The 27423-nt window shown below is 56.1% G+C and overlaps 1 protein-coding gene across 2 annotated transcripts in view; it reads left to right on the top strand.

Moving 5' to 3' along the window:
• CDH22 (cadherin 22) overlaps positions 1-4150 on the top strand; it is a 70799-nt gene extending 66649 nt beyond the window's left edge. The window contains exon 12 of one of the 2 annotated variants that reach the window (XM_086852544.1): positions 693-4150. In XM_086852544.1, the coding sequence (XP_086708670.1) occupies positions 693-1060 (368 nt within the window). In that variant the 3' untranslated portion in view covers positions 1061-4150. The remainder of the gene's footprint in view (positions 1-692) is intronic. The other variant, XM_023939795.2, reaches the window with a different exon arrangement.
• Positions 4151-27423: the final 23273 nt, after the last annotated feature.

Here is a 27423-nt window from a genome sequence, read left to right as displayed (position 1 = left end):
CAGCATGTGGGAAGGTGTGGCAGGTGTGGGGCACACAGGTGTGTCCTTACCTGGAAAGGTCAGTGTTAGAGCGTGTGTGAGTGTGTGGGCAGGATGCAGAGCTGGGCTGTGGTCAAACCAGCGTGCTGCCTAGGTCAGGACCTGTACCCCAGAGTGCTGCTGCCTGCCAGGGGCACACTGGCACAAACTGTGCTGGGCATGGGGAGCATGTGCTTCTGTGCCTGTGGGAAGGGGCTCTGAACAAGGGATGTTGGAGTGCCATCAGGTTTAGCACAGGACAGTTGATGGATGCAGCTGCTGAAAGCCCTCTCTGGCCCCAAAGCTGGCTCCTGGCTGGCTCCAAGGGCTGTCCAGACACCTGTGGGAGCCAGCACGTTGTTTGGTGAGGTCTCCTCTCCTTGGCATGGCTCCACTCCGTGTCTCCTGCAGCATCTCCGTTCAGAAAACCCTTTCCCACAGGGTGCACTTTACACTGGTTTCATTTTCCAACGCAGTGCAAACAAATTTCTGCCTAATTGCCCAAACGAATAAAGTGCACATCGGTGCTTTAAAGGTGATGGGCTGAATGGATGATGATCCAGGACACAGCTGTGGCTCGCTGCTCGGGCTCTGTGCCATCTGCTCCACATTCACCCACCCAACTTTTGCCTGCTACTGTGAATCATGCACCCCGTTTTCCTACTCATCTGCAGAACCCATCCGTTTGTCTGTCCAGCTGTGTGTTTATCCATCGCTGCCTCCTGTCTCGGTGGTCACGCTGCATGGCAAAGGAAGCTCCCAGTCTGCCCTGGAGCTTGGGAAAGCCTCTCTCCAAGCCTGTGCACAGCACGGCTGCTACTTGATGAGCCTGGCTGATGGGAACCGTCTGGCATGCCGGCAGGGCTCCCCGTGCCAGGGGTGCTGTGCCTCCACACCTGCCACCAAGCAGGAGTCATCCTCACCCTGCAGGAGCACGGCATTCCCGAGACTCTGCCCACATCTGACTGTCTCTTCCTTTCTCAGTGCTGGTCCTTCTGATCCTCACGCTGAAGCGACACCACAAAAGCCACCTGACCTCTGAGGATGACGAGGACATGAGGGACAATGTCATCAAATACAACGATGAAGGGGGTGGTGAGCAGGACACAGAGGCCTATGACATGTCAGCCCTGCGCAGCCTCTACGACTTCAGTGAGATCAAAGCTGGTGATGGAGGTGGGGGGCCAGGAGAGGGGGGCCCAGGCAGAAACCCAGCCTCGGAGCTCCATGCCCTCCCACAGTGGGTGCAGAGCCCAGACCTGGACTTCTCTGTGTTCAGAGACTATATCTGCAGGAAGGTGGAGCAGGCAGACGAGGACCTCTCTGTGCCGCCCTATGACTCATTCCAGACCTATGCCTTTGAGGGCTCGGACTCCCCAGTGCCCTCCCTGAGCTCCATCAACACCTGGTCCAGCGGCTCGGAGCAGGACTTCTCCTACCTGGGGGGCTGGGGGCCACGATTCCGGCAGCTGGCAGCGCTGTACGTGGGGCGCAGGGGCGAGGAGGACGGCGAGGAGTCCTAGCTGCCCCTCCAACCCAGTGGGCTCCGGACACCTCCTGGACTGGGGCTCCAGGCCGTGCCACACGGGAATCGTGTGCTCCTGGCCGGACTCCACGGCTGCCGGCCAGAGGCTGCACCGCAGGCACCGGGCCACTGCTCCTCTGCAGCTGCCTTTGGCTCGGGTGGGCTCCACACTCACGTGGGGAGCCTGGGGAGCCCAGAGGAGCCACCGGGCTGTCCTCATCTCCTCAAAGCCAGTCTCCATTAAAGCACTACGCATTGACTTAAGAAGGAGAAAATCTAATTCAAGAGGGTTTGGAGAGGGTTTCTCCCCCACAAATTATAATTTAAATAGATCTGTTCGGTGATCCCTATCCAGGAGAGGAAGAGCAAACCGGGAGCCTTTTGTTGTCTAAATTGTTTTTGTCACTTGAGTCAGAGCATTTAAAGAGCTTTGATTTCTTTAAGAGCTTTCCTTGCTGAGGGAAACAAGCTTTTAACTTCTGTTCAGATTTTTCCCTCCTAAGTTTACGTGCTTTTTGAAGTCTTCCTTCTCGCTGCTCCCCGTGGGCCTCTCGGTAGCTCCTGGCTGCGGGCATGGTGTTGGAGGGAGGATGCCAGGCTGGGATCACATCCTGCACAGAACGGCCGCTCTCCTCAAACCAGGTTTCCCTTCCGTGCTGCAATCACTTCACCCCTGTATTGTGGTCACAGAGGTGCTGGTGATGTGAAGGGGATCCCCAACACTCCCTGCACAGCAGACATTGTCTGTGAAGTCCTGGTGTGCCCCACAGCCCAGTGACAGACAGGGACGTCCCACCTGTCACCAAGGCGCGATGTGCCCTGGGCCACAGAGCAGCTGTGCTGCTGGGGAATTCCATCAGAGCATTCTGGGGGGCCCAGAGCAGCACCCCCAGGTGGGATCTGCCAGCCCCTCACACAGGACCTGGGGTTTGTAGGGCTCCCAGCCAGGCACTGGCTGTCACCAAATGGTGTGAGCTGCACAGGGCAGCAGGCAGGGTGTCAGTGCTCCTTGGCCCACTGTGGCTGGGGGAGAGCTGCATCCCATGGAGGACTTTGCTGCAGGGTGAGGGAGAACCCTGGACCGCTGGCTGGGAAGAATAATTCCTGCTTGCACCTAGCTGACAGCAGAGCATCACCATTAGCAACAGAACAGCCATCCCCAGGAGATGTTTGTGAGGCCAGAACCTGCTGGCACAGCTCTGGGGCCGAGCTGGCTGCAGGTTGGGCAGCACGTCTCTGACACCTCGGGGTACCCAGGCTGTCCCCACCCCAGCACAGTATCACACAGCAAACCAGCATGAGCTCCCAGCGGGACTGCTTTTGCATGCAATTCCTGGGTTTGGGAGGTAGGTGATGAGGATGCCAGTGGGATGTGCCATTGCTCTTCAGGCTGCAGATGATGCTGGAAAAAAGCACTGGGTGCCCAGTGCCTTCCCAGCCTGCCAACTACCACAGGGAAAACTGAACAGCCTGTAGAGTGATGTCCTTGCACAGCACCTCAGGCCATCCTGGCTGGTGCAGCTCTTTATCTGTTCGTGTTGGGAAAAAATCAATTATATCATTGATAGGTAACTGATACAGTCTCCCAAGGCCTGACACATCCTGGGCTGCCAATGACAAACATTGGGTTTGTCCTTTTTAGTTTAACCACAGACACTGTTTTCTCTCCTTGGAGAAGGTTTAACTGTAAATGTACATGCGTGTCCATTTTTTTACTGCGTGTTGCTTCCCGGCTGCTGGCGTTGGTCCTTTGGCTGCAGCACGAGACCCGGCAGCGGAGAGGGACAGGACCTGTCTTTGCCACGGTGCCTGCCCTCAGCTGCTCCTGCCCACTGCCACCACGGCCCCTGTGCAAAGCCCCAGCTTGGCTGATACCGGGACCAGGAGCCCCTGGAGGGACCAGGGTCCCTCTGAGGAGGCGATGGTGCTGTGGCTGGCACCTGTGCCCAGCGTGCTGCTGGTTCACTGTGATGATGCTGGGGAGGCAGCAGGGCCCTCGAGTGCCAGCTCTGGCCACGCTGTCTCAAGCACGTGGCACCCCGCACCTCCCAGCAGGAGAACAGAGAAAGCCCTCTCTTTCCTCAGGAATGTGTTCGTGTTTTCCCTCTGGGCTGCAGAGCTGTGCCCGAGCCCCTCTGGCACTGGCCCTTCCTCTAGCCAAGTGTTGTGCAATAGCAGGGCTCTGTCCTAGGAGATGGGGTCTGACAGGGTACGTGTTTAGCAACCCTCCCAGCGGGTTCTCCCCCATCCCTGACCACCCCTGCCCAGCCCGTGCTCCCTGGCGCGCATGCACGCACGCTTGCGTTTTACTTTCTGTCCCACGTGTAAATACGGGAGGAGCGTGGTACCGAGTGGTCCAGTGCCGATAGATCCCGTGCTGAACGATCCAGTACCGAGGGATCCGGTACCGAGCGATCCGGCCCCGCCGCGCTGCCCGCACCCCCTGCCCGCCCCCGCAGGAGGAGCTGGCAGCTGCCACCATGTCTGATGGAGTCACTTTGGTTTTGTTTCTCTACCCAGATGAAATTAGAAGGTTGATTTCCTCACCCTTGTTATTTTTTCAAGGTCTTTCTGGGACCTGGAAATAAATTATTTCCTTGTCGTCTAGCCTGAGTCTTACGTGCTTTTTTTTGTCTTTTTTTCTTTCCTTACATCACCCTGTCATTGTGGTCCCTTTGGTGGCTTCCACGAGGGGCTGGGTGGCTGACAGGCTGCAGCATGTTCCCACTGGCAGGATGCTGTATCTCTGGCTTCTTCTCATTTCTCATTGAAATGCTCATCAGAAAAAGCTTCTTCAAGAGAAGGGTCAATTTTTTTCTCCTGAACTTGAAGGAAATGAAAATGAACAATGAAAAATAATGCCCTTGGTTTCCTCTATCCTTTCAGGAGAAAGTTGGGTTGTGCTTTGAGCAGCTCAAACTATTCTATGATTCTCTAATTCTTCATGGCTTCAGTGCAGCTGAACATTGTCAACAGTTTTGGAACCTGACCCATTCTCATTTTGGTGATGTTGTGTGTTACAGCAGTGTTCAGTTACTGGCAGCAGCTAAAAAACCCTCCTTCAATATTAAAACTCAGTTTTAATATTGAAATTATGAAAATAAATTACATTCTGGCCTGACCACAGCTAAATCAATTGCTGGTGGTTTCCTTGCTGGCCAGGGGCTGGGGAAGGATCAAGGTGCTCATGGCAAAGAAGGCCTGGGAAACCTCACTGAGGTGGCTGCAAATGCTCCAGCAGCCATCAGTGTGACAAGGACACACCATGGAGGGATGGAGCAGGCACAGAGAGAGGGGACACAGCTGAGCTCGGTGGTGGCCTCAGTGTAGGTCAGCACATAGAACAGGCAGACTTTAAACTGCTCCATAAGGCAACAGTCATTTAAACAGCATCTTGCAGTCCTGGCTCCAAAACAGGATTATTGTTCCCCCAGGTCTTTGAGTGTTTCCTTATCCTTCACCATCCCCCTGCCTCCACTCCATCCTGCTCCCTTGATTATTCACTAAATGTTATGGCAGAAGCATCTGGTGACCTTTGATGACAGCAGTTAGTGGGATGCTGTGGCAGAAGGGGGAAGTCTTGAGGCTGGAGGGTTTTCCAGAGGCACAAGGTGTGCTGTCAGACCTCAGTGTCCACACGGTTTTCCTTCTCACAGTTACACTGAGTCCCTCTACAGCTGCCAGCCTTGAGAAAGACTTCTGCCAGCATCACATTAATTGCCCCCTCACAGCAAGTCTGTCAGTGCTGTGGTCACAGCTGCCTGCTCTGGCAGGTCTGGACACTTGGCCCATTGCTGTTTGCAGAGAGTTGAGCATTGCTGAGTGTTTGTGCCCAGGTTTCCAGCCCAGGTCCTTGGCAACAAGAACTCTCATCCAGCTGCAGCTCTTCAAGTCCTGCTGTCCTACTTCAGGCACCCAAACACTTTAGGACTCTCGAGGCCGGGGCCTGGAGTGTTCTGGGAACTCCACGTTGAGGAGGAGGAGGTGTCTGCAGTCACTGTGCTCATTGCTGTGGAGGTGACAAGTGCCTGGCATTGAGTGTGAGCCTGCGCTGTGCAGGAGGATTTGCTTCTTGTATATTGTGGGGAAATGGAGAGAGCTCAAAGCAACAAATTGCCAGTCAGAACCAGACCCTCCACTACAAAAGAGAAGGATTATTGAGAGCTTTGATTGCAGAAGCATCTGTGAAGATGCTTGAATAGCTCCATGCCTCCTCAACACAGCTCCTTCTGAGGAAATCTTCCTATAGCAGCTTCTCTCTCTCCAGCAGTTGCACAACAGCCTCCTTGCAGAGCAGGGTAAGGGCAGGAGGGGAAGCCAGTCCTGCTCTGCAGATGATGATTCTCGCCACATGGGACGTGACCTGTGACTGTCTACTGGCCGAGTGGCACTTGCCACTGTCACATTCTGAACAGGTCCTACAGGGCTGGTGCTGCTGTGTCCCATCAGCCACAGGCTTCTGCAGCCCCTTTTCATCCCCAGCACAGGGAGACTGCATCAGTCACCTCCAATGCCTGCACTGAGCCATGGCAAGCTCCAGAAGGCAAGGTGTCCAGGTCTCCTCTAGAGAGGTATTTGCAAAAGATGGATGTGATCTGCTGGGATCATTAAGGGGAAGTGAAAAAAGGGCAGTGATACCTTCAACCCCAGGAGGAAAATCTATCTCTGGTAACTGAATGTAGCAAGGCTGTGTCAACCTCTACCTCCCGTTCCCACTGGCAATATCTTGCTCTGGAAGGTGATCCCTTCTCCCCCCATATCCTCTGAGGAAGCTGCTTTATCACCAGAAAGCTGACTCCTTTAACCACCTCCACCACAGCTGATATCCCAGCCCCCTACATCCTTTCATTTACCAAGCCCTTGAGCTCCTTTCAGACTCTCCCTGCTCAGCAAAATCCCTGTTTTGCCCTTCTGCCCTGTGCTTGGTGCTCTGTCTTGTCAGGGCTCTCTTTCTGTGCCACAGAACTCTGGTTTGCGCTCTCTGCTTGCTGTGGCTCTGCTGCCTCCCAGCCCATCCCAGGAGTGTTCCCAGTATCTGGAGATGACCTGGCTTTGTGCTAGGCAGCAACAGTTCTTGCTCCCCTCTCACTGCTGGGAACAGAGCTGTGTTTCCAGACAGCTGTCACAGCTCTGTCATCACAGCCAGAGAAGCTGGAGAGAAACAAAATCATTGAATTTCACTTGGTCCTGGAATTGTGTTCTGTGCAGTCAGTGGGGCTGAGGCCACCCCTCACCTTGCTGAGCAGCCAGGGCAGTGTGGTGGAGAGCTGGTGCTCCTGCTGCCAGTGGGGCTATGTCCTCTTGGGATGCTGGTGCCATGCTGAGCAGCCAGGCTGGCCATCATCTGTCACTCACACATCCCAGCCTGGGCTTTCTCCAGCCTCACAATCCCTTTCCAGATGAGTGTGGATTTAATGACTGTTCTTCAAATTTTTATGGAAGTACCTTGGGCTTTGCAAAGCTGAATCCAGCATGGATGGGCAGAGTCTGAAGTAGCTGGGATACACAGCAAAGCACAGCCAGGGCTCCCCGCGCAGCAATCACACAGCCCTGGCCTTCCCATGGTCCATCCCACCCTTGTGAGGGGTCAAATCTGGCATTTAACAGCGTGACATTGGGCAAGAAAGAAAAGGTAAAAGCAGGAGCCCAGTGCCTTGGTGTTTGCCTCCCCTAGGCTGCAGAGCGAGCCACACCATCCAGCCACCCCTTCTGCTGCTGGGTGTGCCGTGGGCCGTGGCTGGGAGGCCAAGTGCTGGTTCTTAGACATCCCTCATCTGTAGGCAGTGCCAGCGGGTGTTTGTGGCTCGGGGTTGTTAACTGCCCTGTCCAGCTACACTGCAGCTTTATAGACATCCATTTTTCATCTCCTTCACTGCTGTGGAGGAGCTGCTCAGGTGAGCACGAATTGGTCCAGCTTTTCACTGGGGGAACAGCCACCAGCCATTTCTAAGCAGAACAGATCCCCTTAGCTTGTGTTTTAACCACGGTAATTCGTGGAGTTTTAATCCCTCTTCTGCTTTGGGAAGCACGCGTTGCCATCCACCCTGGCAGAGGCAGCCCACGGCAGCCTCCACTGCGGTCAGGAGTCACTCACCTTTAGCCAGGAGCCAGGCAGCTGTTGAAATCCCTTCACACTGCACGCAAATTAGGCATTGAAAACACTCATTACAGGCAACATGACACGCCTTCATTATTCCAGAATAATTGTCTGAAAAGCTCAGCTCGAAGCACAAGCTTCACTTGGTGCAGGAATGTGATAAAAAGAAAACAGGAAGTGCAATCAATGCTTGTAATCCTTTTAAATAAAAAGGTACTTGCTAGTAGCTGCCAACATCTTTAAAAAGCTGTGATTTCCCCGGAGAGAGCCCTTATCAGCTACGACTGCGTGTCATTCTGGCTGTCTGTCAATCCATCAGACTTCAGTGCCACTGACATTAAGAAGCCAGGCGTTAAGATTATCACATTTACCCGTAATGTAGCACAGATTGTGTTGACATTTGGGAAGTATTCCACCACAGGAGCTATTTGACTTCAATGCTTTCTTCCTGAAGAAAAAAAATGCTTTGAAATACTGGAGGGCAGGCGCCTGCTCTGCCTGCATCATGCTGGCAGGAGGAGCAGGAGGGTGCACAAGCGATGTCCCAGGATGTATCCCAGGAATGCTGCTCTCCTGTTCTTTGGCTGCACCTGGCATGGAGCAGGCAGGTCTTTGGGTTGGTCGAGGAGGGTTCTCCTGTGCCCTGCCCTGAGGCAGCTGTGGTACAGTCTCCACAGAGACCCAGAGAGCAGCACCATCTGCTTGCACCCCTCCTTCCTCCTCCTGGCACTCCTCCTCTTGAGAAGGTCTCGGCTCTGTCCACAACGGAGAGGGGGATATTCCAGGCTAGGCCATGGAAACAATAGTAAATGACCTAAAAGGAACTGATTAATCTCTTTAAATAACTGTGAAGCCGTTTTCCAGAAAAAGTTAATCTACTCTAAATGGCTCTGGTGCTTTTCTTGGGCTCCAATCAATACGTGGTCACTTGCTTTTCATGTGTAATTCACAGTAATTGCAAAAGAGCATTTTCAGAAGAAAATTACACTTTGCAAGCAGAAATGCATAAAGACACAAGGGCCAATTGTCTTTGAATCCCAGCACAAGGCATGCTGTCAGACACACTGGTGAGCTGGAGGTGCTTCAGCTTCACAGCTCGGTGTCCTAGGTTCTTCTCTGGGAAGCTGCTGGAGGTGCTGGAGCATGTTGTGTCCAGATGGCTTGATTTGGAGTCTCATCTGCTTGCAGGTCTGGCTGCCAAGGCCCTGGCCTGTGGACCCCTAGCCCACCAGCTGCACAAAGAAGTTGGCTGCAAGATTACAAGGTTGGGCAGAGACACATCCCTCTCCTGTCGCTGCAGACGTTGCTGGGATCCAGAGGCAGCCGTGCTCTTTCCAGGCTGTCCCATCCAGGGCTGCACACAGCCAGCACTGCCCATGCACAGCAGCACCCAGCCATCACCCAGAGCCTCTGGGGCCTGGGATGGGTCCTGTGCACAGAGCTAGTGCAGTTCAGTGCAGATCACATTCCCAGGTCTGTCCTACCCCCTTCATCTCCTGCTCAAGTTTGCGCCAACCAGCGCTTGCTTCATCCGTGCCCAGCCTCGAGCCATGGCTGCCTGATGGTAGGACAGGCATCCCCTTCCAAAGAGTCCATTGCCTTTCCGTCATACACTGTAAAATCAGAGCATAATTTTCCAGAATGTCATTCTAATTCTACTGAGAAAGCTTATTACTTGTGATTTACCCATAAAAAAGCCGGGTGACTTATGCCGGTGTGTCTGTGGGTTTGCCCATCAATCCATCACAGCAGCAGCAGCTCTCCGCAGGGCAGGGGGAGCGGATCCAGGGGCTGAGGTGAGCATGCCACTGTGATTGACACACTGCTTTTGCTGGCCATAAAGCCTCTGACATATTCCTTTTGGCTCGGTGCGGATCCGCACTGCTGAGCTCCAGCACAAATGTCATTAAAACATGTTCTACCCATGGTACCTATAAATAATTGAGACAGCAGGTTTGCACTGTGCTGCAGCTTTCCTCCAGTGAGCTGGCCTGGGGAGATGACCTCTCCTTCTCCCACTCACCCTCTCAGACACAAAGGGGCACCAGACACTCGCCCCACACTAATTTCTCTGAGACATTGGCAGGCCATGCTCCCAGGGCTGGGATCTGGGCTGCTCCCTGCAGGGAGGTGAGTGCAGACCATTGGGCTCCAGACCTTGCTTTTATGGGCCATGAGCAGTGCCTGGCTCCTGCCTGGGGCACTGCCACGTGTGGATGTGTGGGCAGAACCTGGCAGGTGGGTAGAGGAGCCCAGTGATCTCAGTGAGTCAGGAGCAGTTCCCGGTTGTCAGTGCCCACCACTTCCCAATCTGTTGAAGTTTCCAGAGCTGCACAGGGCAGCACCTGCAGGTCTCCCTGTGCCAACACATGGCCCACATAGTTAATGCTATCTGAAAGAGTTTAATGGACTCAGATGCATTTCCAATACTGTCACTAAATGTGTAGGAAATTCACAATCCATGGCTGAGAATGCTGTTTGCTGCCATGGCCTTGGAAGCACAGCCTATCCCTGAACTCAGCTTTCCCCACTCACCTGGCCAAGACTGGTGGGAGCATCCTGTCCCTTGTGAGTCCCACCACGGTGTAGTACCTGCCACCCATTCTGTTCACCAGTCAGACCCCTCCAGCCCTTCTGCAAGTCCTGGCACAAAGGACAAGTGCAGTCCTTGATCGGGGCTCCTGCAGGCCATCAGGTATGAGCTGTGGAATGGCAGATGAGCTTACAGGCAAGGCTTCCTTTTGTGGGACACCCATGTGGAACACCTATGAGGGACATCAGCTCTGTCCCTGTTGAGAAGGGCAAGCTCACACCTTCAGCACCAGCTCCCTACACCTCCCATCACATGGTTCTGTCTCCCTTCATACCCACAAACAGGTTTTTTCTTTCCTTCCTTCTCATGACAGCCACCAGCTCCCCCGTACCAGTGGGAGTCATTAGCAGGCATCACGCTGGCAACGCGCAGTGTAAATATGGAGTGCTGATATCCCACTTTGCCGTGCTGGGAGCAGCAACCCCAGACTGACGCTGTTCCCCTGGCAGCTCCCACCCATCAGTCTGACTCTGGATGTTCTTTAGATCCACAGGCTCCTTCTGGCTCCCTGGGTTCAGGAGAGCACAGTGTGCGAGAGCTGTGTCGTGGCTTCACACGAAGGCTCATCCATCGCCAGCACAGGCACACATGGAGCCACAGCAAGGTGTTCTGGCGATGGAGGAGCCACCTCCTGCCCCAGGGACACACCCTGGGCTGAGCATGGCTGTCCTGCCCCTGCACACACACGTACAGGGTGCTGGGCACGTGCCAAGGCAGGTGCTGTGTGCGTGTGGAGGTGTGCAGCCATGCAGAAGCATGTGTGTGCTGAGGCAGACGCTGTGCTGTGCAGTGTGTGTGCCCTGACAGATCATGGAGGTGTATTAAATAGCAGCTGTCGGGCTCTTCCCGAGCACAGCAGTAACACAGTTGGGACCATTGTGATGTCTTCTTAATTTAAACTCGTGTTGTCTTTCAGCCACGTTCTAATGAGGGCTAATGGGAAGATCAGCTTGCTGTTTGCCAGCGTTGCTGTGTGCATTGCCATGGCCCTGTCACTCCTGCAGCCTGGATGTCCTCACTGGCTGGTGCCTTTCCCTGCCTTGCTGCTCTGATGGGAAGAGGGACTCGGGGTCTGCTCCCTCCGGAGCTCATGTGGCATGTCATAAACCATTCCACCATGCCAACTTCTCTGACCACACAGCAGCAGGACTCATTTGGGGAGCAGAACCTCCAGGTGCTGTCCATGGGCACCCCCCGGGATCTCCAGGGCTCCCTTGTGTCACAGCAGCAGCAGTGCCAAAAGCTCGACTGGCCCCTGTGGCTGGGACACCCACAGTGCTGTCATATCCTCGCACATCTCTGCAGCCTCAGGACAGCCACACGCACCCTGGGGACCCTCCCCTTGCAGAAGGGACAGCCATGGAGTCTGTGTCACCCCTCGTGCTGCCCTGCTGTGACCCAGGGTCTGCACAGGGTACAGCAGTTGCTGGTACCTAGAGGAGTGATGGTTTGGCCACAGCTCAGTAACTTTTTGTCACCTGCCTGCCCATCCTGGCTGGCATGGCTGTGGTGCTGGTGCTTGGGGACAGGGCAGCTGTGCATGGCACATCTCTGCTCCACAGGGCTGGGGCTCATTTTCCCTCTCTCTGTGCCTGTCCCCAGCTCTCCCTGCCCCACAGCCACACGTGCCAGCTGCACAGCAGGACACTGTCCCAGGGCTGCCGGAGGGGCTGCCTGAGGATGCCAGCACCGACCCGACGGAGCGGGAGCGGAGCACAGGGAGCTCCATGGTGGCAGCATCCCTGGAGCTGCTTCTCCCAGCACTAACCCACACATTTATCAGGATTAATGAAGCGTGCAACAAACGGATCGGGGAGGCAAAGAAAGCAGCAGAGACAGAGCCAGCGGCTGGCAGCAGGCAGGAGGGAGATGAGGGGGTGTGTGGAGCAGGGATGCTGGCCAGGGCTGCACAGGAGCAGCACACCTCCCTGGGTACATGCTCCCAGCTTCCCACATGGACACACAGGAGCGCTCACGTTAGCCCATCATTGTGCATACAGGCATGAAGAAAAGAGAGACAGTCTTACCAGAGATCAGCCATCAATATTTGAAAAAAAGCCATTGAATACTAACACAGCCACTTATGCCATATTTGCATACTTGCTTAATAAAAAATTACGGCCATTCAAAGCTCAATCATTAATTACCCAGCATATTTTTGTTTAACTCCCTCCCTTTTTTATTACAGACTAAGCTGTTTTCCTGCTTATTCAGCAAAAATTCCTTACTCTTCCACCAGGACGAGACATGCAATAAATATGTACTTATTAAGTGTGCATTACAACTGCACGAGCTGGGAGAAGTAATAACAGGCCCAACATAAAGCTGAAGTATTTATGCATGTACCTAGGGCCACTTTAGCTATTTATTTTCACAAAGAAATTAAATTAGATAGTTTGATAGCTCTCAGTGTGACTATGGTGGGAATTCACATAGGCCTCAGCCTGTCAGGTGGGGATGGGTTTGAAAGCACAAACCCATGATGAGGAGATGCTGCAGACATCCTGACAAGCCAGATGTGCTGGGCAGGAGTCCCTGCCAGGAGGGTCAGTGCCCAGCCAATCTCCTCTGCCTCCCAGCTGGGAATCCCATGGGAACACCAGGCAGGCAGGATGGACAGCAGGCAGTGAGGATGGACACCAGGCAGGCAGGATGGACAGCAGGCAGGCAGGATGGACAGCAGGCAGTGAGGATGGACACCAGGCAGGCAGGATGGACACCAGGCAGTGAGGATGGACACCAGGCAGTGAGGATGGACACCAGGCAGGCAGGATGGACACCAGGCAGTGAGGATGGACACCAGGCAGTGAGGATGGACACCAGGCAGGCAGGATGGACACCAGGCAGTGAGGATGGACAGCAGGCAGTGAGGATGGACAGCAGGCAGGCAGGATGGACAGCAGGCAGGCAGGATGGACACCAGGCAGTGAGGATGGACAGCAGGCAGGCAGGATGGACACCAGGCAGTGAGGATGGACACCAGGCAGGCAGGATGGACACCAGGCAGTGAGGATGGACAGCAGGCAGTGAGGATGGACACCAGGCAGTGAGGATGGACACCAGGCAGGCAGGATGGACAGCAGGCAGTGAGGATGGACACCAGGCAGGCAGGATGGACAGCAGGCAGTGAGGATGGACACCAGGCAGGCAGGATGGACACCAGGCAGGCAGGATGGACACCAGGCAGGCAGGATGAGGCTGCCCACTACTGGGACCACAAGCGACTCTTTGTGGGAAAAACACAGTGGTACAGTGTCCTTGGAGAAAACTGCTGGGGTGTGAAGAGGGACAAATTTTCTCAGGAAAATTGACTTTTCAAACCCTTCTCACTTGAAAGAATCCCAGCGCCTTTGTGAGTGTTTAACGCCCACTCTCCATAGATGCCTTTGACAAGAGATGTGACACCTGCCCTGGACAGGAGAGGGGATGAGGAAGGCAGTGCCACCCCCCTCTGCGCCCCCCAGCCCTCACCACCCTGCGGGAGGCCCCGCAATTAGTGAGCGAGCTGATTAGCGCTGATTGCGCACACGCCGCCTGCAGCGGGAGCCGGCGGTGCTGCCTGCGGGGCTGCCCCACCGCCACCCCGCACCAGTGCCACCCCAGGGCACAGCCGAGGGCACCGAGCCCGGGGGCTCTGAGCCTGGAGGGGACACCGAGCCTGGAGGGGACACCGAGCCCGGGGGCCGCCTGCCTGTTCACATGGGGCTGGGACCACCTGCAGCACCCCCTGCTCCCCAGGGAGTGGCTTCCCCTTGGGCTTGTCCCCTTGGTGTCTGACATCCCCCTCTGCCTGTCACGCAGGTTCCTGATGTCTCCGAGTTATTAAAGATGGGATTTTTAAATAGCACAGAGGATGTACGAGTTTTGCCGTGTCAGCACGGGGGAGTGACAGGAGCTGCTGGGAACCAGCCCAGCCCCGGCAGTGACAGTGTCCTTTAATTACAATTGATGACCTGGCATCTGCCTTCCCTAGTGCTCATCAGCTCATTGCCTCGCAGCAGGACAATGGGACCCCAGGCCCTACCCAGTCGCCCCCTGAACCCAGGCACAGCCTGCTCTGCTCCTCCAATTGCCCACATTTTATCCAATATAAAGGAAACATTGGCAAGATGCCTTCCCGGGGGGCAGAGGAATCTCGGTGAAGTGCCTGGCGCCTGCCCATCCACGTGTACATGGCACCGTGGTCCTGGTCATCCTGTGGTCTCCAGCAGCTCTTCCAATGAGGGCTTGTAGAGAGACCAGCAGCTGCCAAGCTGGGGTGGTGTTTGCTGGCAGAGGAGTGAGAGGAAAACTGCCTGTGCCCGGGGCATGGCTGGGGTGGAAGCACGCGAGCTGAGCGCCGGGGCTGACCATGGATGTGCCAGCTTGCCAAGAGATGTGTGAGAACCGCCTCTCGCTGGTGGAACAGGAGGGAGCACAGCTCAGCAATTACAGCACAATTAGCTCAAACAGCAGGTTGATTGTAAATTGCAGCTCTGTGCCAGCTACAAGTTCGGAGCGAATGGCTGGCGGGAGCTCTCCGTCAGCCCGGCTGTCTCTGCTCGGGTCTGAGCCAAGCAGGAGGTGTGGGGTCACAGCCCACAGCATCCTCTGTGGGGTCTCCTGGCACCTGGCCCCACAGCCTCCCCCTCGAGCTGCTGCAGACACAGGAGAGCTGGTGAGCAGCCCTGTGGCCTTGCTAGTGCAGTTCCTCTATGGAGAGCTGCCAGGAGGAGCTCTGCAGAGAGGAGCTGTTGGCCCTTCTTGGGGCCACAGGGTATAAGAGCCATGCCGCCTTCCCAGAGCATCTCTTGCTCCAGAAGAGCTCCTGGGCCTCCCCTGCTCCATGCTGGAGCCTGGACTGCCACTGGCTCGGAGCCCAAATGAGCAGTGCCACCCATGTGTCCCCAAAGCAGGTGTGCAGGGTGCAGGAGCCTTGCTGGAAAGTGGGTAGTTGTAACACTCCTCTTGCATCCTGTGTGGGGAGCAGCCACAGGGGAGACCACCTCTCAGAGGGGACCCCCAGACCTGTCCCTGTGGGGCAGCGAGGGTGGCTGAGCATGGGCTCAGCTTGCAGGACAACCACCTACAGCCAAGCAGTGAGTGCAGTTGTGCTGCCACGGGGATGTGTGGCAATGAGCCCATGCACTTCTCTTGGCAATGACTGCCTCAAAGCAGCCTGTTCCCTGCACCATCCATGATGTCCTGCCTGGTGTGCAGGACAGGCACTGTCAAGGAATAGGAGGGGACCCCAGAACGGGCTGTTTCTATGTCCAAGCAGTCATCCACCCTAACCCTTGTGCAGAGTATGAGGCAGCCTGGCTGCTCCAGCTGGCCATGGAGACATGGCAGGACGCCTGTGCAGCCCGAGGGAGGGACAGGCTTCTGGGGGCCCACAGTGGAGCCCCACTCACTCAGCTGTGCTGAGGAAACCTCTGGCACAGGTGCAGGACGACTCAGTGCTGCCTGTGGGGCTTGCAGCAATCCCTGTTCCCCAGGACAACACTCCTCTGAGGGATGGCAGAGGGATGCTCACAGCCAGCTTTGGGGATGGCCATGCCCTCAGCAGGGTGTCCCGTTGGCTCTGTCCCCAGACTGTGCTGGCAGTGGGGTCGGTGTGCACGGGGCTGTGTGCTCGGTGGCAGCAGCAGCAGACGGACACCGAGTGTGTGGCAGGGAGGGGCAGGAGGGGCCCATAGCCCGGCTGTCCTTGTGCGTGGGCTGCCGAGGGGCCTGGGGCAGGCGGGGGGCAGCGCCTGTCAGCCTGCTGAGGCTGATGCCTTCCATCTCTGAGTTACTGGCTCGTGTCAGGGCAGAGCTGGAAATGTCAGGGACTGCTGCAGGGTGACCGTGCAGAGTGGCAGATGGTCAATGATGGATTTGTCACTTCAGATTCAGGCGGTTTTTAAATATTCAGCAGAATCGGAGGTGACAGCTCATGGCAGCAGGCAGAATTTCTGTACGTCTCGGTAAGACCTCCTGGCCCCCTGGGAGGGGGGGCACAGCAGGACAAACCCCAGCACCTCACAGCAGTGGCTGGGGACAGCGCAGGCTGGGAGCGTGGTGTGCATGGCCAGGGCTCCCCGTGCTCCCCATGCCTGGTGACCCAGTGGAGGTGCAAGAAGGAGGCTGCTGCTGTGCTTGTTCTGCTCCAGCTGCTCCCTGCGAGCTGGAGCATGCAGGTAGTGCCTGTGCTGCCTGCAGCCACCCCGCTGTGTCAGCACCGGTGCATTGGGGTGTCTCGAGAGCACTGGGGGCTCCCACCAGCTCCACACCAGAGCTGGCACTCCCCAGCCCTTTGGTGATGCCCGTGGCAGCCCAAGAGGCCCTGCAAAGGGCAGTGTGAAGGAGGTTCCTCAGGCAGGGAGAACAGGGGTCTGGGCAGGCCGGTGGTGCAAGGGGTGTGGGAGGCTCAGCTGAGCATGTGAAGTAGCTGGGTCAGCAAGGAAGAGAGATGGAACTTGGACAGGGAGCAGGGTGCCTGCTGGGCTGCATACAGGTGCTCTGCAGATTGCCAGTGGCAGCAGCACTAAGGCAGGACCAGTGCTGCAGTGCTGTGCAGCAGGTCAGGGCAGACTTGGGAGTGATGCCTTCCACAGCTGCTGCCATCAGCCTGGGTCCCACCAGTGGTTATGAGGAGCAGTCACTTCTTGCTGGTGCTTCCTCCTGAGGCACAAGTCATTGTTCAAAAACTGCCTGGTACCTGCTCAGGGCCCCTGTGGTATGTGGGATGGACATGGCCCTGCAGAGCCAGCACAGGAAATGTCTCCTGCTGCAAGAGGTGCAGAGCCAGGATGGAGTGTGGGGTCCTGGCTGATCCAAGGGACAAGGAGCTTTCCCTCCCTGGGGGTATGTGTGGCTGTGGCCACTGTCAGGAGGAAGGCAGTAAGGTCATTGCAGTAATGAACACTCTGGCACTTGAGGACAGGGGCTGAAGTATTGACTCTGCATCCCCTGTGCCTGCTGCCTCAGAGAGAGCTCTGCTCATGCCAGCTGGATTGGCTTATCCCTGTGCCACAGCTCATCAGGTGCAACCACACACACCAAACTTTGCTAACAGTGCAGGTCTTCCTGTACTTCCACCATGTGTGCAGAGGTGCCTGGCTGGGGGCATGAGCAGAGGGATGGCATGCTCCCCCTGGTGCTCCTGTGCTGCAGACAGGTCTGGGTAACCTCCCTGCCTCCCCCCAGCCCAGAGAGTGGTGCCCTTGCAGTACACATTCGCAGTCCAGGCTGGTCATGCAACCCACAGGGCAGGCAGCACTGAGAGGGCTGTGTCTATCAGGGCTGTCTCCCATGCCCCAGCAAGGCAAAGCTCCTTGGCTTTGGAGTGAACAGGTGAAACTGCAGCCCCTTCTTGCCACTGTCCAGCTCTGCCAGGAGCCTGATAGGCAGTCAATGATTAATGCTGAAGTCAAACCCTTCCACCAGCTCCAGCCTCAGAGTGCTCTGCAGCAGTGCTGCAGCCCCCACCAGGGAACCCCACAGACCACCCTGAATGCTGTGGCTCCTCAGCACTACCCTGCTCCAGAGAGCTGACTCCTCTTCATTCCTGTGCCTGCTGTCAACAGCCTGTTCCTCTCTCCTGCACGGGCTGCATGATCGCAGTGGCTTCCAGCAGGGCCAGTTCTCTGCAGCCCAGCCCAGTGCCAAATTCTTCCTCCATTAGGTGCTTCTCTGATCAGCAAGCAGAAGGCAACTTGCTGGTCAGACCCTCCTGGAAGAGCTGAGCTTGGCTCTGGCTCCAGCCTGCGCTTGGAGCAATTTAATATCAGCAGCAGGAGGGGATGGGGAATTAATTTTGGTTGCTGCCACCCCTTCGGGCCACACCTACGTGTGCTGGGTAGTGCGATGTGCTGGCTCCCCCCTTCCTCTGCTGGAACAGCTGCTTGAATTTCCTTGTCCTGCCTTCATCCCTCCTTGCATTAACTGTTTCTCAGCCATGAGGCACTGAAGGGCTGCAGCTGGCTCTGCCCAACAGGCTTGGCCCTTCTGCTGATGGAGAAGGACAAAGCTCTCAAGGAAAGCACAGGCCATAAATCAAGGGCAGCAGCAGCATCAGGCAGCCCTTGGCTCTGAAGGGGCCGTGCAGGGCTCACGAGCACAGCTCAGGTGCTGGTGGCCACCAGCCCCTCCAGGTGACTGCAGTGGGACTCTCGGGTGGGTGCAGAGTCCAGGCTTTACAGGACAGCCCCACACAGCAGCAGGGTGTCAGGTCACACAGCACAACATGCTGTGTCCCCAGCCCTGAGAGACAGCACAGGATGTGTCCCAGCTCAGGTCTGGGGGAGGTGGGTCTGGGGGACACTGCCTGGGGCTGAGCACTCGCCCTGCAGAGGCTCCAGCTGACTCTGAAGAGGTTAAATCTTTCTAATCGCTCAGTAAGACCTTCTCTAAGAATTTATCTACTTTCTGCCTTCCAAGAACATATGGATAAAATCCCCCTGAGCGGGACTTACATTTATAGCATCTATTACTGAGATCAAGGTTAATCCAGAGTAATCTAATGGGGTGAAAAGGACTTTATATAAATCTGTTTTAATCTACGGGACATGATAGCCTGACAAGGCCATCAGAACACTCCTGCACCACTGCTTGGGGCAGTGAGAGGTGCCAGAGTTGCACAGGGGATGCAGGAGGCAGAGCTGGCTCATCCAGCACCCACCAGTCTGACTGCAATGGGGTCAGGAGACTGGCAGGGCTGGAACACGGCTCACTGGGCCCAGGGCCAGGCCAGCTGTCCTGGTGTGCAGCTGCTGCTGGTGCCTCCAGAGAGACTGAGTGACCCTGTCCCTGTAGGGATGTTGTGCCATGGTACAGGGGAGGCTGTAAATGCTCTGAATTAAGAGCCATCCCTCATAGGTGTAATTGATCCACACTTAAAAAGAGGGGATTCAGCAGGGAGACACAGAAGGTGAGCTTCAGTGGCTGCCAGCGCTGAGGCTGTGTCCTGTGTGCTTGCCCATGCTGGGGACCGGTGGCTCCACCGGGGCTGGTGCCTGCAGCACACGCACAGGGCATTCCAGGTGGGCAGAGAGGAAGGACTGCCCCTGCCAGGCTGTCACACTGTGGTCCCTCCCGCACTGCACTTCTCCCACAGCCGGGTGAGTGCACCCACTCTGAGCTGTCCAGCGCCAAGCACTGCTCCCCCTGCCCCTGTGCTCCCCATCCTGCCAGCACCGGGCTCACTCCAGTGCGAGCTCTGCAGCTGTGCCTCTGCCTGGGGATGTGCTGAGCCCCAGCCAGGCCTGGTGCCGCCCGTGCCTGCTCCTGCCCAGGCAGAGAGACACAGCAGCGAGTCCCACGGACACAGGAGGCCAAATAAGACAGTTCTCCAGAGCACGGCGTGTCGTTTTACATCTGCTCAGATGGAGACTGAGTTATCCAGGTCCCTGAGTCCCAGACCCGCCAGAAGACAGTATCTCAGCTAAACGATGCAAAAATGATTTAATGGAGGGAACTAATCAAGGAATCCAAGAGAGACTGCTCACCAAGGGCTGATGCAAGATTCAATTAAACTGCAGCCTTTGTGGGTTCACCATTTTAATTTTCCACAAATTAGCTTAAAAAAGGTATGGAAATGAAGATATTAGATTTTTTTTTAAGTCAAAAGGAAAAATCCTTTGAGGATTATATTAGCTATTTCGCTTTAACAAACATAATTTCTATACTCATTTTCTTGTTTTAATCTCAGCTGTTGAGATACTCTTTCCATTCCAGCTCCAGTGTCAGTGTGGAAGGCTGTTAACCCTTCCCAGAGCAGGTCCTACAGCCCAGCTGCTGCAGTGCCCCATTCCCATGCCAGCCACGGTGCTGGGGCGAGGGCAGCACGATGGCACTGAACACTCCTTGGTCAGTTGGATTCCAGCAAAAGAAGCAAGTCCAGCCCCAGAGCAGTGATGGAGATGCCTCCCCAGTTCAAGGGCTCTGCTCTGTCCCTGCCTGTGCCAGGTTGGACAAGAGGCTGGCTGTGAGTGATTCCAGTGCAGTCAGGGATGTGGATCTGCCTGGGGCTGCAGCAATGCTAAGCTCCAGACACCCCACATTTTCTGTAACTTCACCTGCTTTTGCCCTCAGGCAGCTGGAGATAAACACGGAGTAACAGTGTTGTGTGTCGGCTGTGATTTGTCTTCTGTAAGAGTTTGTCTTGCACTAAGGATCTCCTGTGAGTAATAACAGCTGCTGTTACGGCCCTGCCTCGGCTGGCACCTGCTGGCCTGGCATGCCTGGCCTTTTCCTGCCCTGTGTGGTGCAGCTCCACAGCCTGGCTGGAAGCTGCTCTCCAGCAGGAATGGTGCCTTGAAAGTGTCAGGGCTAGTGGCTGGTTCACTGAGCTTTGCCTGGCCACACAGCCTGTTCCTCTCCCTGGGTTCCTCTCCCTGGGTTCCTGCTCATCAGTGGAAAACAAGTCCCCATCAGCAGCATCACTTTCTGGTGTGGGGGCTTTGCCAGGACCACAGTGGGTCTGGCTGGGCCACCCTGGCCAGGGCTGGCATGGCCAGGCCATGGTGCCAGGCATGTGCTGAGGAACATCATCCACAGACCCCCTGCTCCCAGGGTGGGATGGGCTGCTTCTTGCCCTCTCCTCCCAGCACCATCTGCACCTCTGGCACAGAGGCTCATCAGGTGCCACATCCACCATCCCACCCTGCTTGCACCTTCCTGTCCTGCACTGTCCCCTCCTGGATCCCGCCTTGCCCCATGGCAGCTCCATCTGGCTCCTGAGTGACCTTCAGCTAGCAGCTCCTGGAAGCACCTCCCTGTCCCCTTCCTCTGTGCCTCGAGCGGAACGGAGCTTCATTTGTCACTGTCTCTTTTCAAAGGTCCAATCTCTTGCGTGGGGTCACCTGGCTGCTCTGCCAGCAGCTCCTCGTGCTGGCACAGCTCTGCTGCAGCCGCCGCAGCTGCCAGTCCGGGATGCGTCATCCCTGTCCCCTTGTCCTTGGGGTCCTGAGTGGTCCCCTCTCTGCCCATGGGTAAAGTGCTCCCAGTCAGAGCCCAACCCACAGGTGTTTGCAGCACGCAGCTGAGGCTCGGGGCATCCCATCCCCTCCTCATGGAGAGGAGCAGCAGAGCCAGGGACACGGGGCCTCTCCTGCACCACCCTCCCAGAGCAGTGCAAGGCTGGCTGGGCACAGGTCTGGCCGTGGCTGGGACCCTCCCCACCCTGCACACACTGAGCCCTGAGTGGAGCTCAATGCAGAATTAATTTGTCATATTGACACTGATCGTTTATTAGGGAGCAGAGTGGAGCCCATTCATTTAAACAGAAAACATTTCATCTTATCTCCTGCCTTTTCATGCCTCAGCTCTCACTCTTTAACCTTGGACAACGAGACATTCATAATTTCCTCACTGGCTCTATGGCTCCTCTAGATAAGAAACTTATTTTTTAATCTTTCTTTCTATTGAATTTTAAACATGTTCCATTACAAAACCTGATGCACATAACAACATGTTTCACCCAGCATTAATGTGGCCATGCTGTGCTGCAGCCTCTGCCCTGAGCTGAGATTATGGCTCTGCCGTTCTCTTGGAACCCAAGATCCAGGGAGCAGCTGTTTTTCCAAATGACTGTAGGGGCTCTGGCAGTGGTGCAGGGGCTGGCAGGGCCCAGGCTCTGGGGACAGTTGACAGCAGGGTGCTGCCTGCAGAAGGTCTGTGGGGCTGGGGCTGCCCACTCCAGGGATTGTAGCCAGTGGGACTGCAGGGGAATATGTGCTACAAGAGGAACATGTTGTCACCACCTGATGGTTTTCAGCAATTCCCACTTGCTCTAACATGGTCTGAGCTTGGGAAAGCATTTCTTGTTTGGGGATGGTTGCTGGAGAGCTGATGCGTGACTGGGAGCTCTTGCAGCCCCACACAAGCCCCACTGCAGCCCCACACAGCAGTGCAGGGTCTGCCCCGGCCCAGGGCCAGGAGAAGCTGCAGAGAGATTTGTCTCATTTCCAGTCCACAAAGCTACTGCCCCGACAACAAATAGCCCCACCAGGGCCCCTACAAGGAGAGGCCATGATTGCTTTCCATGTGCAGAAGAGCCACAGAGATAAGGCTTTCACCTCCAGGCTCTGCTGAAAAATTAGGGATGGGAGGTGGGAGGGAGCAAATTGAGATAAATGAGTGTGTTGCATGGCATCCTGCCTGCAGGATGCTGAAATAAAAAATCAGTAAATAAAAAATCACCAGTCTTTATCTGGTCAGAGTCTGAATGGGCTATGTGATAAGTGTAACGGATGAGCCTGCCATGAGGGCCTCTGAGAGGGACCTGCTGGCCCTGGTGCCACGTGGGAAGGCACCTGCTGGCCCTGGTGCCACGTGGGAAGGCACCTGCTGGCACCGGGGACACAGCAGTGGCACGCACAAAGGGCCAGGGCAGCAGCTCTGCTGTGACACGCTGGGTCCTGTCCCTCTGAGTGCACCATGCTGGCTGCTGCACCAATCCCAGGTGGCTCTGGGAAGGGCTTGGCTCCTTCCTCAGTGTGAAATGCACTTTTCCAAGTCGTCCTTCACAGTGAGAAAAAGGCAGATCAGATGCCGAATTAGCCTGCGAGAGCTGTGTTCCCGTCTCTCTTATCTAACTCACTGTAACAAGCTCTTTGCATTTATTCTACCAAATGTGCTGCAGAATTGCGTTACAGCTCATGGCTGCGAGCCATCTGTGGAGAGAAATCCAGTTATACCTTGTATAATAAGTTCCTGACAATCTTACAGAGGACTCCGGGTCATAAAAGTCTCCCAGTTTTATCGCCAGTAACAGACACGGAGAGAAATTAAGTTGTCTTATCAAATTTAGATAATATATATCCCTCTGGAGTGGAAGGTTTCTGATGGATCTTTTACAGTATTAGACCATTTAGAGGGGTGAGCAGAAATGCACAGTGGGGGTGGGAGAGCAATGGGGTGCTGAACACCCAGGGGCACCCAGGAGCAGGAGTCCCATAGCCGCTGGGCAGAGACCGGCCCTGGGGAGCCCTTGGAAAGCACAAGGGAGGCGAGGGCTGTTTGCAGGCAGGAGCCATGCTGAGAGCTGGGCTCTGCTCCTGCCTGGCTCACCTCGAGCACTCTCATGCAGCTATTAATGAAAGCAATAACCTCCAGCATCCTGATACGCACACTCCTTCCCGCTGCCTCCTGCGCCCGTCACTGCGGGCAGAAGGAGCCACAGGATGTCTGTGGAGTTCCTGGGTCCTGGGATCTGCTGAAATCAGGAGCCAAGCCCTGCAGGAAGGCTGGACATGGGATGTGCCTGTCACGTGTCCGCTGTGGCCAGCGCAGGGATGAGGATTCCTGGTTCTGGAAGGGTCCTGCTGTGGCAGCCTGCACAGTGTTAGCCCTGCCTGGGCTCTCCTTGCAGCAGTTGGCAGGGAAAGGAGTGCTGCTCCATTCAGGCAGTAATTTTAAGCTCCCTGGAGAAGGCTCCCTGCTGATCCCATTGCCCAGGGCTTGGCCTGTCCCTGCCCCTGGCTCAGGTGTCAAAGCTCCTGCAGCCAGGACGCTGAGACAGGGATGGTCGCCACGTGGACTGACCTGTGGCCCCTGGCCAACCTCTCCCTCCTGGGGGACCAGCTGCCCACAGGGATGGTGCTGGTGGCGTGGGAGGGCTGGGATCCTTGGCACACCTGCTCTCTGTTCAATATTTAGTTTCTGCAGAGGCAGAGAGCAGTAGCCATGGCAATGCAGCGGGCAGGCCCAGCAGCACCGGTGTGCCGTTTATTATGAGCTGAACAGTCTTGGGCACTGGGAATCAGACACATGCCTCCCCCGAGAGCCCTGTGCTAATAAAAAAAATGAATCCTCACTTACTGATCTCTGTATTTTTAAAGATCGGTTACTCTATCTTTTCCTTTTTCATTCATTTTTAAAAAATCTATCTTGCCGTTCAGGGCAGAATTATCTGTTTAGCACCGTTGTTACTTTAATCACAATTAGCTTTCCCACTCCATTAATAAGACTCTCAATAGTGCTACATCATGGGAATGTGCCTTCACAGCCATCCTGGCGCTCTGCCGGGTCTGATGCCCAGGGTTTGTTCTCCCTGCAGCCCTGGCAGCCAGTGCTCTCGGTGCCATGCTGTGCACTCATCTCCATCGCCTCCGTGCTCCGAGGGGTGCTGAGCCCCACAGCTGAGCAGGCTCTGGGGCAGGCAGGCACTGGCAGCACTTCCCTGGAAGGCTGAGCTGGAGCTGTTCCCGCTCCTGGCAGCAGGAGCAGAGAGGCTGGGAATTAGGATTTAACCTCAAGAGTGGGTCAAGAGACTACCTCGCCTCCCCACATCTTTTCTCAGAGCATTTGGCGAACAATGCGTGCAGAAGGCTTTTTATTTTTGTGTAGAAACGTGTGTCTAATGAATTATCCACGGATTGGAGCCTAACATGGGTAATTTACACTGAACATTTGCTTGCTCAGAATCATCCATCAATTTTGTACCACATTAAAACCCACATCCCGCCCTGGGAGTGCGTGGCTGGTGCTACACCTCGAGACTCCCTCCCTGCCCATCCCTTGGTGCAGTGTGACCACACTGGTGCCCTCTGCAGAGAGGGGGACTGGTGTGCCTCAGGCTGTGGCCACTTGGTGGGCAATGGGATTTGGAGTCATTGGCACAGCATGGGGACAGACACGGGGTGTGCCCATCCCAAGGCACTGGGGTCAGCCAGAAGTCCTGCTGTGTGCTTCCCCAAAAGCACAAACAGCTTTTCTGCTGGGAGTCGTGTCCCCTCGGCTTACAGTGTGGCGTGAGCTTAAATTTCCTGCCTGGGGCCAGGCACTGGACCCAGGAGGGGATGCTGCCACCAAAAACCATCATGGCCACAACAGAGCACCTGTAACACCAGCAGGGTGTGGGTGGGTGGTGCATGGCCATGCCCAGGGCACAGTGGGCAGCTCACCCCTTGCTCAGGAGTACTGGGCCCCCTCCTCTAACTGGCCTCCCCACCACTGCAGGGATCCCCCCCCCAGGGGAGGCATTACACAAGGGAATTGCTGGCACAGGCATAATTGCTGATATAACTGCTGATTGTGGAGTTTGCAAACAAAAAATAGAGTGGCCAGGGTCAGTCATAATTGGTAAATATTTGTCTATCTAATCAAAAGGCCTTTTAATTAACAATTTTCTTCTTGCAACTGGTTTAATTTTTTTTAAGAACTTCTGCGGGAAGTCAATTAGACCCAACAGATGGTGAAGAACATCCCAGCATCAGCACATCCTGCCATCTGCCACCTCTGGAAATGGCAGCCCCACCAAAGCCCCATGCCCCATGGCAGCCGCCCCTGGGACAGGGCAGCTCTGACACTTTGCCCCCCATGGACCACAGGCAGGTGGGATTCTCTCAGTGAGAGTCATGCACAGCCAGTGCTGGTGCAGATTCTGGGGCAAGGGGAGGGGCTGGAGCTGCCTGAAGCACACACCGGGGCCTCTGGGGCTGCAACTCTACCCCAGGCATTTTGCCTCTTCTTTCCTCTCCCTGGGCAGCTCTTGAGCCCTGACCCAAGCACACAGCAGGCAAAACACGTAGCTCTGCCATGCCACGGGCTGGCTCCTGGTAGCATCAACAGCTGGCACTGTTCAAGGTGGACACAGCTTGCCCTGTTGACAGGCTCTGCCCCAAATCTGGACACCACACAGTGGAGCACGGTGTCCCTGCCTGCTGCTGCCCTTGGGGCTGGCTGGCCCCTGGTCACCAGGTGGACTGTCCCTGCCAGGCTGGGGCAGACCTGCCCAGCCCTTGGCAGAGAAATACCTGCAGTGACACAGGGCACTGCCACATGGGGACACAGGACACCCTGTCACATCCACCCTGCCCTCCCCACTGTCCTCCCTTCCATCTCGGCAGGAAGAGCTCCTCTCTGCAGGTGAGCTGGCAGCACTCGCACCTGCGGCTCTCCACAATCAGGAGATTGCTGTGCACAAGAGGCAGCTGACGCATCTCTTCCTCAATCAGCTGCTCTTCACGCCCAGCTCCGTGCCACTCGCTGTGCCACTCTCTGTGCCACTCGCTGCTGATTGCCCTTTGTCTCCTGCAAGGCCGTGCTCGGTGGCAGCACAGACAGCACGGCCAGGCCGCTCCCATGGCATGGTGTGGTTTTGCCCTCCACTCCCCATGAACCCACAGTTCCCAGCAGAGGAAGATGCTGGGGCTCTCCCAGCTCCAGGGGCTTGAGGGGAGCCCCGGGGATGGGCTCTCTGCAGGGTGCTGGCTTTGGCCCCATGTGGGTGCAGGACCCTGCTGCTCCTGCCCTCAGGAAGGTGGCCAGAGAGCCTGCAGCCAGCTGGGTCTGTCTGGGTCTGTCTGGTGATCAGCCGTGGGGCAAGCGGATGCTCCTGCAGCTGGCAGGGCAGGGAGAGATGTGGGAGAGCAAAGGGCTGGTCTGGGAGCCGGGCAGAGCGCCCGTGCCTCAGGGCTGGGCACAGGGCCAGAGGGGGTACGGCCACCCCGAGCATCACTGCCCGGCCACACCGCTGGAACATAAGCACCACGGAGAAAAGCACCTAAATCTTTCCTGCCGGGCCCTCCAGAGATGTCCCCCTTTATTCACAACTGCTATTTAATTGCCTTTTGTCAATTACAGCGAGATGGATCGGGTTCCTCGGGGAGGCAGCAATTAGTGCGGGGATGAATGCCGAGGCAACCAAGCTCCCTCTGCACGCAGCGGTGGTGATTTGTAAACCTGTCACCCAGACACCGAGCTCCGCTCCCAGCCACAGCGGCCTCAGGGCAGCGGGAGCACCATCACACCTGCCCCGGAGCGACAGCACCTCCATCCCCATCCACCCCAGCCTGTCCCCTGAAAGCGCCCCAGCCGTGCCCCCTTGGAGCGGCTCCAGGGAGGGGTGTCCAGGCCGTGTCCAGGGGGATGTGCCCCACCGATGGAAACGGGGGCGCATACAGAGCAGAGTGAGGATGAGAACATGGTGCCAGGGCCGCTGGGAGCCCTCTGGACAGGCTGGGTGGCAGGAGTCCCTCTGGATGGGGCGCCATCCCTGCCAGAAAGAATTAACACCTACAGTTTCCAGCTGGCTGTGGCCAGCCTCCTAATTAGGTATGGTGACAATGGCAATTAGTCATCCAGGTTCCCCAGTGCAGTTCCTGGGACGTGCAGGGAGCTCTGACCAGGTCACTGCTTTCCACGCTGTGACTGCAGGTGTTCTGTCCATGGCTCAGCCTGCACAGACACACTGCCTGCTGCTGCACAGCCACCACAGCTAAC

This window comes from Cyanistes caeruleus, chromosome 16 (genome assembly GCF_971803275.1).
Source record: "Cyanistes caeruleus chromosome 16, bCyaCae1.hap1.1, whole genome shotgun sequence".
NCBI lineage: Eukaryota > Metazoa > Chordata > Aves > Passeriformes > Paridae > Cyanistes > Cyanistes caeruleus.
Note: the sequence above shows the minus strand (reverse complement) of the source record. Positions and strands in the feature narration are given on the sequence as shown.